The sequence below is a fragment of the Dendropsophus ebraccatus genome, chromosome 7, assembly GCF_027789765.1.
Source record: "Dendropsophus ebraccatus isolate aDenEbr1 chromosome 7, aDenEbr1.pat, whole genome shotgun sequence".
NCBI lineage: Eukaryota > Metazoa > Chordata > Amphibia > Anura > Hylidae > Dendropsophus > Dendropsophus ebraccatus.
Window position 1 is genome coordinate 62,617,153 of NC_091460.1, and position 14,390 is coordinate 62,631,542.

The following is a 14,390-nucleotide window of genomic DNA, read 5'->3' on the forward strand; positions in this document are numbered from 1 at the left end:
GTAGGATAGAATTGCTTTACCATATTTGTCTCTGTATAAATCCTACAAATATTGTACACACCAATAAATATACTGTAAGTCCAAAGATAATAAATATTAATTCCTTTATTCAAAACACATAATAGGACACACAATGTTAAAAATAGTAAGACATGCAAAAAATGGCACAGGTAAACCACAGATCACACCTGGACAAAAAAATATCAGAAAAAACTGGGTAAACAACTACACTGGATGTATATAAAGTGCATGTGCAGAAGATATATACTAAATACAATTACTAAAGTGTAGTCAGAGTATGTAAATATATAGAATGCCCAGCTTCCAAAGGTGCAAATAGCAAAGTGCTCCGTATACCTGTTGTCCGGTGGTCTATAGTGGCTCCCTCTCCCCAACGCACGTTTCGCGTGGCAGCTTGATCACGGTGCCACATTGTTTTTTTTTTAAACAATATTTTATTAGTTATTTTTAACATTGTGTGTCCTATTATGTGTTTTGAATAAAGGAATTAATATTTATTATCTTTGGACTTACAGTACAATATTTGTAGGATCTATGTGGTTGGTTAGAGTTGCACCATATACATAGAATTTGGTCATATAAGATTTATCATATTTGTCTCTGGTATTGGCTATTTTCAAAGTAAACCTGAAAGCTCTCCTGAACTGCCTGTTCTCTTAAATATGAATTTTTTCTTACCTGTAATTTTAATTTCCTGGAGTCCATAGGCAGCACACAATGGGTTCACTTGACTTTGTCCAGAAAGAAGAGGATTACAACTAGTAGTAAAACATAATTAACTAATTAGTAATCCAATCCACACTGAGAGTGCCCTATAACCACCTGATAGGAAGACAAAATGTATGCAGCAACAGAAATTTTATTGGGCGGGTTCGTTGTGCTGCCTACTGACTCCAGGAAATGAAAATTACAGGTAAGAAAATTTTCAACTTCCTGATTGTTCTATGGCAGCACACAATGGAAAATGTAAAGCAATAAGAAAGTAAAATGGATTGGTTACTATTTAGCAGCTCTTTGGATCAATCCTTTGCTAAAAGCTGAGCCCTCAGAAGGGATAACATATCTCTTCCAGAGTAGCATTGGCTCTTTCTGCGATGATACTGCAATAAATATAGTTGAGTGGGCTCTGATGGTTAATGGTGACTCAAGGCCTTCAGAAGAATAGCAGATAGTGAAAAGATCCTTGATCTATCTGCAAAATGATGTTTTGAAGATAGCCGCTTGATTTGAAGCCGCTCTTTATTGAAGCAAAACTTATCTGATTTGCTCATCTCTAGTTATAGTAACAAGAAACAGTTCTCCATGATAGCCTCTTGATGTCAGCAGACCCTAAACGCTCAAAGGGACTATTAAACAGATCACTCAAAATGATAGACAAATCATGATAGGAGAGTTTGAACTTTACTATGGTCCTGAAAAGTTTTGACACCAGCGGCAATCATGAGAAGAGGCCTACCAAGCAGTTATTGGCGTGAGATATACCTTCCGTGTATTTAACATTATCCAAGCTGTTTTGTAAGTACTGGATGAGAGTTCTGGCTTCGCTGGGAGATCTGGAGGTTTCGGCACACCATAAGGAACATAGTCTCCAATTTTGGAGAATACTTAGACTGTGCTGGGTCTTCTAAAAGCTAGGATGTTAGTCGCTACTTCTTCAGAACGACCTCTTCTCCTCAATGTTGTTCTCTCATCATTCATACTGCTAATTGGAGATGGCACAATGGAGGAGAATAGTGATGGCTTCTACATTCTCCTGCTGAAGCTTCCTCAGGACCCATGGAATCACAGCAAATGAAGGCAAGACACATATGAAGATTCCTTTCCAGCTGATTGACAGTCTGTCTGTGGCGACTGGATTCCCCTCTCTGGATAGGGAGAAGAACCGATGAAGTTTGGCATTTTCTTCACTTGCTGATGATCTTTTTGAAGATTTTGAGATTCAACTCCTACTCATCTGGATTAAGGAAGTTGCAGCTGAGCCAATCTGCCTGGAGGTTCAGCAATGATATGAATGGATGAGATAGATGGCACATTATTCTCTGCCCACAACATAATTTGTGCAACTGGAGGCTTCTTGTTCCCCCATTTGTTGAAATAATAGACCGCTGAGAAGTAATCAGATTGCACCTGTATCACTTGAGTGCAGCCCTTTCAGCCGCACGTACCAACCAGCCATACCTGTGATTCAGCATGCACCCGCTAACGTGTCAAGAGCTCACCCACAAGCCGTGTGTCAGGCGCTCACATTCTGCAGTGATCCGGAAGGGGAGGGCCTCCAACGCCCAATTTGGACTGGTAGGCGGAGATAAGGCCATCAACCAAGAAAAACCACGTGCCCCCAAAGACAGCTTTTTTGTCGCATTTTTTTGGCCTCCACAAAAAAAATGCCAATGCTGCGCATGGCTTTTTTTTCATGGGACTGCATTTCATGGGACATTTTTGTCTTGTTTTGTGAATAGCATTTGGTGCAACTTCGCGTTTTTTCGGGTCGGCGCTTGGGCTAAAATCGATTAAGTGACCCCCTACCTTGTTGGGGTGAGTTTTCTTCGCGCTAGATCACTGAGCCAATCAGCGACTGAGGCAGTCTCCCAGAAGTTGAACACGCTGGACACCGGGAAGGTAAGTTTAACCACCTGCCCCCCTTCCAACAAAGCACAGTCTGGAACACAGTGGGTTAACAACCCCCTAGGGGGCCAGACTGTCACTTTTTGCCCCCAAAAAATGCCACTAAAAAAAACAGCCTACACATAAGCTATGGCGTGTTTTAGACGAACAGAAGAAATTCCATTGAGAAAAATCAGTTTGCAGAAAAAAAACACCACACCCTCAGCAAGCTGCCAAAGAAAAACTGCCACAGAGGAGAGGAAAACACCACACCAAAAAAAAAAAAACAAGCAAAATGTATGTAGTATTTAAGGCATTTCATAAACTTCTATTGACCTTCCAGCTAATATCTGGCCACTGACATTTTATTTATTTTTTTTAACGTTTTTGCAAAATTTTGAGGCAGTGTGAAACTAGCCTCATGCTTAGAAACTAAGGGTACTATTACACCAACAGATCTGACAACAGATTATCTGCCAAAGATTTGAAGCCAAACCCAGGAGTGGATTTAAAAAGAGGAGAAATTCAGTCTTTCCTTTATGACCTGTTCTCTGATTATAGTCTGTTCCTGGGTTTGGCTTCAAATCTTTGGCAGATAATCTGTCGTCAGATCTGTTGGTGTAATAGTACCCTAAGGGGGCAGGTGCGCACAGTTACACACTTTACCTGCAGTACCCTGAATGCCTTTACCAACCTTTAAATGTAAAACTTTTACACCCTCTAGTGGTTTGTTTTGGTAACAACAACAATCGATTGCCTGACTTCTTGTATAAACAAAAAGCAAGTCAATTCAAATCCTGGAGAGTGGTAACCATATAATTCATGTTTACCCAGAATGCCCTGTTTTATATATCATTATTCTATTTTTAATGAGCTTTAGAGGATGTTTACAGACAGAAAGAAAACAAAAGAACTGTACTAACATGTAGTTCTATAAAGGCAAATATATTAGGTTCATGAGTCTAGCAACCTGCATAGCAATAGGAAAAAAAACATCAACAGACATAGGCTATTCAAATATGGTAACAATAATATGTCATTATTATCATTACTATTATTAACCCCTTAAGGACAGAGCCTGAAATGGCCTTAAAGAGAACCAATCACCTAAAATTTACTATCCCTATTATCAAAGATTCTCTCTCCCTAAGTCTATCTATGAAGATACAGACTGCCTTTGCAGTCTGTATCTTATACTTTACCTAATTTCTCTTCCTCTGTGCAGTAATGCTGGGCGCCGCCATCTTGATGACGTCACGCTGGAACGCACCGCTGGAACGCACGTGACGTCATCAAGATGGCGGCGGCCGGCATTAATGCACCGGAACAAAGGAGCAGGTAAAGTATAATATACAGATTGCAAATGCAGTCTGTATCTTTATGAAGTCTATTTATGAAGATACAGACTACATTTGCAGTCTGTATCTTATACTTTACCTGCTCCTTTGTTCCGGTGCAGTAATGCCGGCCGCCGCCATCTTGATTACGTCACGTGCGTTCCAGCGGTGCGTTCCAGAGTGACGTCATCAAGATGGCGGCGCCCGATATTACTGCACCGGAACAAAGGAGCAGGTAAAGTATAAGATACAGACTGCAAATGCAGTCTGTATCTTCGGAAATAGACTTCGGAAAGATACAGACTGCCTTTACAGTCTGTATCTTATACTTTACCTGATCCTCTGGTCCGCTACAGCAAGGCCGGCGCCGCCATCTTGATTACGCTACTTGCGTTCCCCCGCTGGAACGCAAGTGACGTATTCAAGATGGCGGCGCGCGGCCTTCCTGCACCGAACAAGAGGATAAGGTAAAGTATAAGATACAGACTGCAAAGGCAGTCTGTATCTTAATAAATAGACAAAATGAAGATACAGACTGCCTTTGCAGTCTGTACCTTATACTTTACCTGATCCTCTGGACCGCTACAGCAAGGCCGGCGCCGCCATCTTGATTTAGTCTTTTGCGTTCCAGCGGTGGAACGCAAGTGACGTCATCAAGATGGCGGTGCCCGGCCTTGCCGCTTTGCATGACGGGAGCTTCCTGTCTCGAGCCGGCTCTTTTGAAAAGAGCCGGCGCGAGATAGGAAAGTAAAAAGTAAATATTTTAAAAATACAGCCAAAAAAGTAATGAATTATATTTACAAATATTAATAAAATAAGTAAATACATCTAATTAGGGGAAAAAATTTTTTTGATTTTCATCGATGATTGGTTCTCTTTAAGCTAGCAGGACATCAGGGAGCGCACAGAGGTATGTATAACTTTATTATTAGGCAAGGGCTGCACGGACATCGCTAACAATGTTTGTGCAGCCCTTGCTGCTTGATTATTGTGCTGTATATGGGCTCAGTAAGCGAGCGCCAATCTAACAGATCAGCAATCGCTTACATCCAGTAGATACACGGCCCTAGCTTTTTTTGTTATAGTTAGGGAACAATGCACCCCCCCCCCCACACACACACACACACACACACACACACACACTAAAGCCAGTCCTCTACTGACCTGATAAAGGCAGAAATAGACAAATATGCTTTAATAAAGTCTTTTTCTAAATAGATAAAGAATTTCCTAGATGGCTGCATATTGGACATAGAGTTAGATGTGTGTAACATCTCATTATGAAGCCTAGGAAATTCATGTGCTATGACATTAAAATAATTTCTAACACATAATCAGTAAATGTAAATCTATAGTTCAGTATTGATACTGTATATCAACGTTTTCCAACCGGAGTCCCGCGGCACACTGGGGTGCCAGGAGAACCCGCCAGGGGGGGGGGGGCGCGGGATCCCGTTGGGAATTGTGAGACTGTCTCTTTGAGCATCCCCAGAAGCTGCGGCCGTGCAGCTTCTAGGGATGCACCGATCACTTTGATGTTCCGCCCGCACTGTGAGCAGGCGGAACATTAAAGTGAGCATTATGTAGGATTGAAGTGAGCATAATGTACATTCAACCCTATAGGCCGCCGGCACTTTATGCCTGCAGCCTATGGGCCCCCGGGACGTGACCTCTTCGGCAGGCGTGATGATGGGGTTCCGTCCCCGCGGCTCGCAAGATGGAGCCAGAAGAGAAAGAGAGCTGCTCCCTGCAGCCACACAGCCGCATTAGGTGAGTAGGATGTTTGTTTTATTAACTATTGGTGCACAGCAGGTGTGGGCAAATCATAGGAGAAATAATTACTAGGGACAGAGCAGGGGGCATTATTATTTGATGGGTTACACAGCAGGCAGCATTATTATTTGATGGGGTACACAGCAGGGGGCATTATTAGTATAATGGGCATACCAGGGGGATTATTAGTATAAGGGAAATACCAGGGGGAATATTAGTATAAGGGGACATACCAGGGGGATTATTAGTATAAGGGGACATACCAGGAGGATTATTAGTGTAAGGGGCATATCAGAGGGATTATTAGTATAAGGGGAAATACCAGGGGGAATATTAGTATAAGGGGGCATACCAGGAGGATTATTAGTGTAAGGGGCATATCAGGGGGATTATTAGTATAAGGGGAAATACCAGGGGGAATATTAGTATAAGGGGACATACCAGGGGGATTATTAGTGTAAGGGGGAATACCAGGGGGATTATTAGTATAAGGGGAAATACCAGGGGATTATTAGTATAAGGGGAAATACCAGGGGGATTATTAGTATAAGGGGCATATCAGAGGGATTATTAGTATAAGGGGAAATACCAGGGGATTATTAGTATAAGGGGAAATACCAGGGGATTATTAGTATAAGGGGGAATACCAGGGGGATTATTAGTATAAGGGGCATATCAGAGGGATTATTAGCATAAGGGGAAATACCAGGGGGATTATTAGTATAAGGGGGAATATCAGGGGGATTATTAGTATAAGGGGGCACATCAGGGGGATTATTAGTATAAGGGGGCACGTCAGGGGACATTATTAGTATATGAGGGCACAGCAGGGGATTTTACATACAGGGGCAGCCCACATTCCTACTCGCTTTACTGCAAATAACACCAAACACCGCAGTTACTACTGTATGGGAGCCTATAGGAGGGAGAAAGGGAAGGAAGTTACTAGAAATGTGCGGAGCCTAAGATGTTTGTCTCACAGGTTCTGAAGAGATGAAACGTATCTGGAAGAAATTATCATGGAGGACTGGGTCGGATAGAGAGAAAAAGGGGAAGTGACGCCTCAGATCAAAGAAGACACCTGTGAGTCTATGAATGATGGTTTTCGTATTTTGTAGAAAATTATTTAGTAGGGGTGCCTCAAGGTAATTTTTTTTTCCAAGGGGTGCCCCGAGGTGGAAAAGGTTAGGAAGCACTGCTGTATATCATTGTTCTGAAGGAAATTATGAATATGGACCTTTTAACTTAAGGCCTTAACCATATTAGGTTTTGCATATGGCATTTCTTACCTTAAGAATTCGCATAAGGCATAGTATTCTTCTTTCATCTTTGCAGCGAGGATCCCTTTAAACGCCTAAAGTTGGGACAAGATATACGCAATAGTCACAACACACTGTGAATTGTAGTCTAAAATGAGCTATGAATTATTAGCTAAGCAAGTGAGGCTCTTTGGAACAGACCAAACTGTTCCTGTAACACAAAAACCTCTGTAGAGAATATTATTGACCAATTTATAAAACAAATTGGCCATCTGTTTAAAGTACATTAAACTTTGTATTTGTATTAGCACTTAGAATGCTTTATCATTTGGTATATTGTTTTTAGCCACACATTTTTTATATGAAATTGCTGCATATAAAAGTTTTATTCCCACTTTATATCTAAAAAGTGCATATGTCTAGGACCTCTTGACCCCGGAAAAATAATATATATATATATAGAGAAAGGGAGAATATATATATATATATATATATATATATATATATATATATATATATACATATACTGTATTTATATACTTATTTACACCATTCAAGGGAGGGGGCCCAGACACACTTCCTGTACAGGGGCTGCCACTTTATGCCCCTGGGTATACACTATATACAATGCATGGTTCATACTGATCCTGGATTTTTTATTTTTGCAAGCTTTTGATACTGATTGCCTATCTTTAGGATAGATCTCCAATATCAGCTAATTGGAGGTCTGAATTCCAGCACCTATACCAATCATCTAACTTAAAGGGATAGAGGACCTGACAAGCACTTGGGGGCAGATTTATCAAACATGGTGTAAAGTAATACTGTCTTAGTTGCCCCTGGCAGCCAATCAGATTCCACCTTGCATTTTTCATAGAATCTGTGAGGAATGTAAAGTGGAATCTTATTGGTTGCTAGGGGCAACTGAGCCAGTTCTGCTGTACACTACTTTGATAAATCCCCCCTTGGTGTTTTGTGATTATCAGACATAGTGCCATAAAGTTGTTAATGGAGATGCTTGGAATAGTCCATTCCAATGCTCAATCCATTCAAATGAATAAGATGGAACTGCAATACCAGAAACAACCACTATCAAATGTATAGCACTGTGCTTTAAAGGCAAATAAGGGGACGTAGCATTCATTGGGGCGCACAGCTGATGTTGTGGGTGCTGGAAAAGTCCTGAACAGACTAACTAAAAGTGTCAGGTGTTTCCAAGACTAAATCCTTCAGAATTTAGAATATAAGGTAAGAGGTTGAATGTGTTTACATAAAGGATTTTTGTGTTATTAAAATTGATGGCCTCTCCTTAGGATGAGCCAGCAAACCCCATCAGTGGGGTCCAACCTCTCAGCACTTGAATTTGTATCATTTGTACATGACTATAATCTGTAAAAAAAAAAATTAAGTGACTCAGTCCCTTTAAGGTTCAAGTCCACATTCATGTAAGAAATGACAGAGAAGTGACAGAAATGCCACAGCTGAATAGGTAATGTCCTATAAACATGTGGGTTATATTTAGTAGGATAGCGCCCTGACTACTGCATATAAAGCAGATGCTATTAGAAAGTGCATAAATAATTGTTGTTGTCGGGAAATTGGCAGCAGCTACCGGTACACTCAATATACTACTCACCACAAGGTTCATTACGCTCCTGTGCTGCTAACTGCAGGAACTGATTAACAATGCATGACTCCTTGTTTTAAGCATTAACACATAGCTACCTTAAATACTCAGTGCTACATCTCCAGATGTGTGACTATTGTAATATAGTTGCACATTGTTGTAGCTGGAATAAATTTATTGGTAGAAGAAAGCAACATATAATACACTGTATTTCTTATATACAGCAGAATACTTACAGAACAGTATGCTGACATATAACCACACCATTTGCACATAATAACAGTATACACTTACACATTTTAAATTGTTTGTCCCACTATTAGGTTATGTTGACATCTTAAATACATTGTGTTTGTGGTATACATCCGCATAGAAGCAGAATGGTAAGCCGATGTGTACCGTGGTGTAGTCACACCGCCCTGCACAAAATAACAGTTTTTATAATAAAATAGGCCTGTGCACAATAAAGAGCTATCAGCAGGTTAGATTCGACTAACCTGCTGATACTTTCCCTTTAAGCTCTATGGCTCCTTTACAGTTGCATGTCTTAAAATTATTTTTCTTAGAGGACTTCTGTTCAAGATGTAAGTCTACGTATGTCATAGTGTCAGTACATGGAGTGCTAACACTTTTTCATATACTGTACACTGCTTTAGAATATTGATGCCGAGTTCATATACAGAATGTATGGGAGGGAAAAATGCTTATACTACACCTGTAGGCTTGTTCAGCCTGAGCAACTGCTACCCGATCAGGCTTTGCATTGCTGTTTGTAACTGCATAATGTCAGAATACAATAGTACGTAATGGAAGAATTACGTATATTGCAGTATTGGAAAGTGCAACTGCAACTGCAACACAACCTGTGCGTTTTCACCCTAACATAAAGCTACAGCTGATCTATGAGTTCCCTACTGCTTTATTGTTCTTTTTATAGCCACACTATGCATATACACTTTCAATAACTGTCAGCTGAAAGCTCATTCAGCCAACAGTTTTCTCTCCCATCCTCCCCAGAACATGTGTTCTTTATGGGGAGGGTTAAGCCGCAGCCAGGCAGCTCTGGAGCTGGCTTATCCCTCCTGGAACAAAACCTGTACAGTGAAAATCCATCAAGCCTGGCCCTCCTTTCCACTGACATTTGTCAGTGGAGAGTTGGGAGGATATTCCTTCTGACCCCCCATAAACATGCATGCGTGGCTTGGTCAAGGAAGAAGAAAGGAAGAAGCTGGTAACAGATACTTATGGGTAATATTTTTATTGTTTGCTAGCACTATTTTATATACCTATGACCCTACAGAAACAAGTTTCAGCAAATTTCATAAAACTAGAAGTTGTTAAAATATTCTGTAAACTGCCAATACTATATCACCAGACCTAAATGGTCTCTAGAAAGGATGCCACATAAGCTTAGTAATAAAAAAAAAATCATTATCTACCTTTTATTCCTTGACCATGAATGCCAATAAACTATGAGTGATTGCTGTGGTTTCCACATTGGGAAATATGCTCGGATAGTAACAGTATTAGAGGTATAGGGCATTTTAGCTATTTCACCTTAAAGAGGTATATCTATAATATAAAATGATGGTATGGTATGCTATGCTATTATGATATGTCATCACAATATGATTAGTGGGGAGTTAAACCTCTAGGGCCCCCACAACCATGAGAATGAAGGGTCCCTAGTGCTGTTTTAGCACCACATCCTATTTAGTGTTTGTTTCCTGCACAGCAACATCTCTAGTGGTAATGGGAACTGCAGGCAGCAGGAAAAGAAAGAAGAGGATGTAGCACTTTAACCCCAGTAATTTTAGGATTTGTGGGGGCCCTAGAGGTTAAACTCCCACTGATCATAAAGTGATAGCATATCTTTGCCGTTTTGAAAGAATAAAGAGTTGCAGGTACAGAGCAGAGTTGGTTAATCGGTTTTTGTGTTAACTTAGTTCTCCAAAACTTTTCTATTCTAGACCTATCCTTCGAGAGAAGTTGTGCTTGTTGTTCTATTTACTGTAGTACTAAGTACAGCCACTACAAAATGTATGGCGCTGTGCCTGGAAAATAATCAAGAGGCCATTTAATATCCTAATATTTAGAAGTCCTATACTATACAAATAACCTATGAGTTCTAGTTTATGCTATGGACAGTGTATGCAATAATAGCAAATAACATTACTTTGCAATTAGAAGTACACATGTACATTTTCTGTGTATCTACATAGTTTTTTCTCCCAACAGTGAAAGGGCTTTACAGGTAAAGGGAATATGCAAAGAAGTAGTCCGTGGAGCCTCAGTTGCGAGTCTCAAAACACGGGAATAGCCAGATATCCCTCTCTCCAGAGAAGGAAGCCCATTGCCAAGGGGTGCCTCCTAGTGGGGAGAGCATCAAACCACCCTGATACATAGCCCCTCAGGTACTCACTCTGTTGTAAGCTTTGGGACCTAAATAAGGAAACACCAGGGTGGCCCCTGTAAGTCAAAGTCTAACTCTTTGGCGAGTATAATGACATAAGACAAGGGTTACCAAGGCTAGGCATCCATCCAGACTGCAGTTTCGGGGTATTTGCCTCTTGTCAGTGTGGAGTAGGATTCTGGCTACCAGAGGCAATGAAAAATAGACCAACAAAACACAACAATCACTGAACTCAGGGAGAACAGCGAAAAAAATCCGATGGAGTACTCATTAACGAGTCTCCACTAATTGTCCCCTACAAAATTTGAATATGCAAAGAAGGGGTCCGTGAAGCCTCAGTTGCGAATCTCAAAACACGGGAATAGCCAGATATCCCTCTGTCCAGAGAAGGAAGCCCATTGCCAAGGGGTGTCTCCTAGTAGGGAGAGCACCAAACCACCCTGATACGTAGTCCCTCAGGTCCTCACTCTGTTGCGAGCTTTGGGGCCTAAATAGGGAAACACCAGGGTGGCCCCTGTAAGTCAAAGTCTAACTCTGTGACGAGTATAATGACATAAGACAAGGGTTACCAAGGCTAGGCATCCATCCACAGACAGCAGTTTCGGGGTATTTGCCCCTCGTCAGTGTGGAGTAGGATTCAGGCTACCAGGGGCAATGAAAAATAAACCAACAAAACACAATTACTGAAGTCAGGGAGAACAGCGAAAAAATGGAGTACTCATTAATGAGTCTCCACTAATTGTCCCCTACAAAATTTGAATATGCAAAGAAGGGGTCCGTGGAGCCAAAAGGGGCCCTCAATGATATGGAGAAAACATTCTGTGTATAATACATTCCTAGTTTAGTATGGAAAGGACCAGACTTAACTATTCCATGTAAGACTAGCTGAAATGTTAGCGATTACCTCTTTGTCAATCACCAGTAGCTCCACGTCTGATTTGCACACATATGATGTAAGTCTTTCATTGGTAACAAGGCCAATAGCCTGCCGACATAAAGAAGAACTGAATGAATCATGAAGCTGGTTACGTTACTTATATTGTGCAGCATGAATTATAATGGCTCCCGGACCTTACTCATCCTTCTCTATCACAGATGTGAGAACACATGATTATCTAAGCTCCACTGGTACACGTCATAGAAATACACTGTATATGAGACAGGCAAATGATTATTTATTGCAGAAGTGAATTATTTGCAGATTAAAATATATTATCAGAGGATGTTTTGTATGCACATGAAAATATTGGTTGATAAAATACAAACCATCTAAAATAGGATGAAGAAAATATTGAGAAACATATGGTTATAGCACAGTTGCTTCTGCATTGTTACATTGTGCCTCTGTGAGGCATTGGATTCTTCCCCTGATGTATTGCTCTATAATAAAGCATAGGTTCTAGGGGAGAGATTTATCAAAGGGTATAAAATATACACTGGTGTAAACTGCCCACAGCAACCAATCGGTCGGGGGTTAACAGGGAGGGCTGCTGACAAACTCGCAGTGGGATGTCCATCCTGCTGCGAGTTTGTCTGCCCATAGACTGTACAGAGCAGGGATCCGCAGCGGGGTCTTGCTGCAAATTTGCTGCGGATCCGCCCAGTGAGTTTGTACCCTTAGGGCGACATGTATCATCCGGCGTACGGATGATTTTCGGCGGAAAGTGCCAATTTGCGTATTTTTTTATTCGCAAATGGCGATTTGCGAATAAAATATTTGCATATCGGCACTTAACGCCGAGTACGCCGGGGGGGCGGGGAGAGGGTGTGGAGAGGGCGTTACGGGGGGCGCGGACTTTCAGGTGGCGTAGGTTTTCGGCTGTGCGCACCGACGCGCACGGGATTTATGTAGAGGTGGTCCGCCTCTACATAAATCTCCGTAGCGCCGGAGATGCGGGGACATTTATAAGTCCGGCGTAAAAAATGCCAGACTTCATAAATGTCCCCCATAGTGTGTGAACCCAGCCTTAACGGTGCAGAAGCTGCATATTTGATGGAGGTCAGTATAAAAATAGGTATTGTTATTTTTGTACCAAATTTGCTTTGGATGTTATCTGCCAATCTAACAAAAAAGCAAAACAAAACCAAAAATATGCAACTGAGAATGTTATGTGACCTTAGTTGCAGTTTTTGGCTATGGCCACACTATGTAAAAACAACGTCTGTATTTCATAACAATGGCCATTTTTGTGCAAACAACGGCCCTTGTTTCAATAATAACGCCTATTGTTTGCACAACAAACATTGTTATGAAATATGGACATTGGGGGTGATTTATCAAACATGGTGTAAAGTGAAACTGGCTCAGTTGCCCCTAGCAACCAATCAGATTCCACCTTTCATTCCTCACAGACTCTTTGGCAAATGAAAGGTGGTATCTGATTGGTTGCTAGGGGCAACTGAGCCAGTTTCACTTTACACCATGTTTAATACATCTCCCCCATTGTTTTTACATGGTGTGAACATAGCCTTTGTGAGGTGCTCCTGAGTGTGTTAGTTTTTTCCTTGTTTGTATTTGAAGGCTTAAGGGAAGGAGGCAATTTTATAGAAATTCATGAGAAATGTATACATTGCACCACAGTTAATAACTGTAAAGTATTACGTGTTGTGATAAAATCTTAAATTCATAAATATTTACCCCAACAAAGTCTCCTTCTTCAACTTCATATAACGTAGAAGATGATGAACTTTGCTTCTTGGACCTGGACTCTTCTGTTGTTGCCTCTAACCGTCCAGATAATATTATATAGCATTCACATGGTACGTGTCCTTGTTTAATAACTAAGGTTTTTGATTCATATCTGTAAAAACATAGAAGCTGTGCAATTTTACTGATATACCGATTATTAGCAACTGAAACAAATCAGCACAGTAATGGTGCAGTTTTATTGCCTTGCAACTGTAGACAAATTTCCTAATATTGTAGCAATGTGACTTTAATGGGGCTGTCCCAGTTCCCCCTTTTCAGATCAGCCCCCCCCCCCCCCCACCCCAATCCCACTTTTATTTCCCGATTCGGAGCAGGGGGAGCGAGGATGGGACGCAGGTGTGCTGAGATCAATCAGCTTGGCACGGCTGTGTCTCCATCTGACGTTACACATGTCTTCAGGGACAATCCAACCCTGGAGACATGTGGTCTCCACCAGAGCCTGCTGCAAGATGGGTCAGACTTGCTGTGGCAGGCGACCCCCAGGTCGCCACCCGTGGTTAGCCTTGGGTGAAGTATAGATGGAGAAAAATAGGCAGGTCAACAGGCAGGAACACAGCAGAAATCTCAAGCAGAACTCAAGGACAGGAACCAGGAGTTATGGGCATGAATCATGGGCAGGAGAGCTGGGACCACAATGCTTAGGAAA

At 41.4% G+C, this 14,390-nt stretch overlaps 1 protein-coding gene across 1 annotated transcript in view; it reads right to left on the reverse strand.

Annotated features, from left to right (window-relative positions):
• LOC138796558 (cyclic nucleotide-binding domain-containing protein 2-like) overlaps positions 1 to 14,390 on the reverse strand; it is a 68,873-nt gene that overhangs the window by 39,668 nt on the left and 14,815 nt on the right. Inside the window, exons 6-8 of the mRNA XM_069976164.1 lie at positions 13,673 to 13,835; positions 11,939 to 12,019; positions 7,025 to 7,089 (exon numbers count right to left, since the gene is read on the reverse strand). Of these exons, the coding sequence (XP_069832265.1) occupies positions 7,025 to 7,089; positions 11,939 to 12,019; positions 13,673 to 13,835 (309 nt within the window). The remainder of the gene's footprint in view (positions 1 to 7,024; positions 7,090 to 11,938; positions 12,020 to 13,672; positions 13,836 to 14,390) is intronic.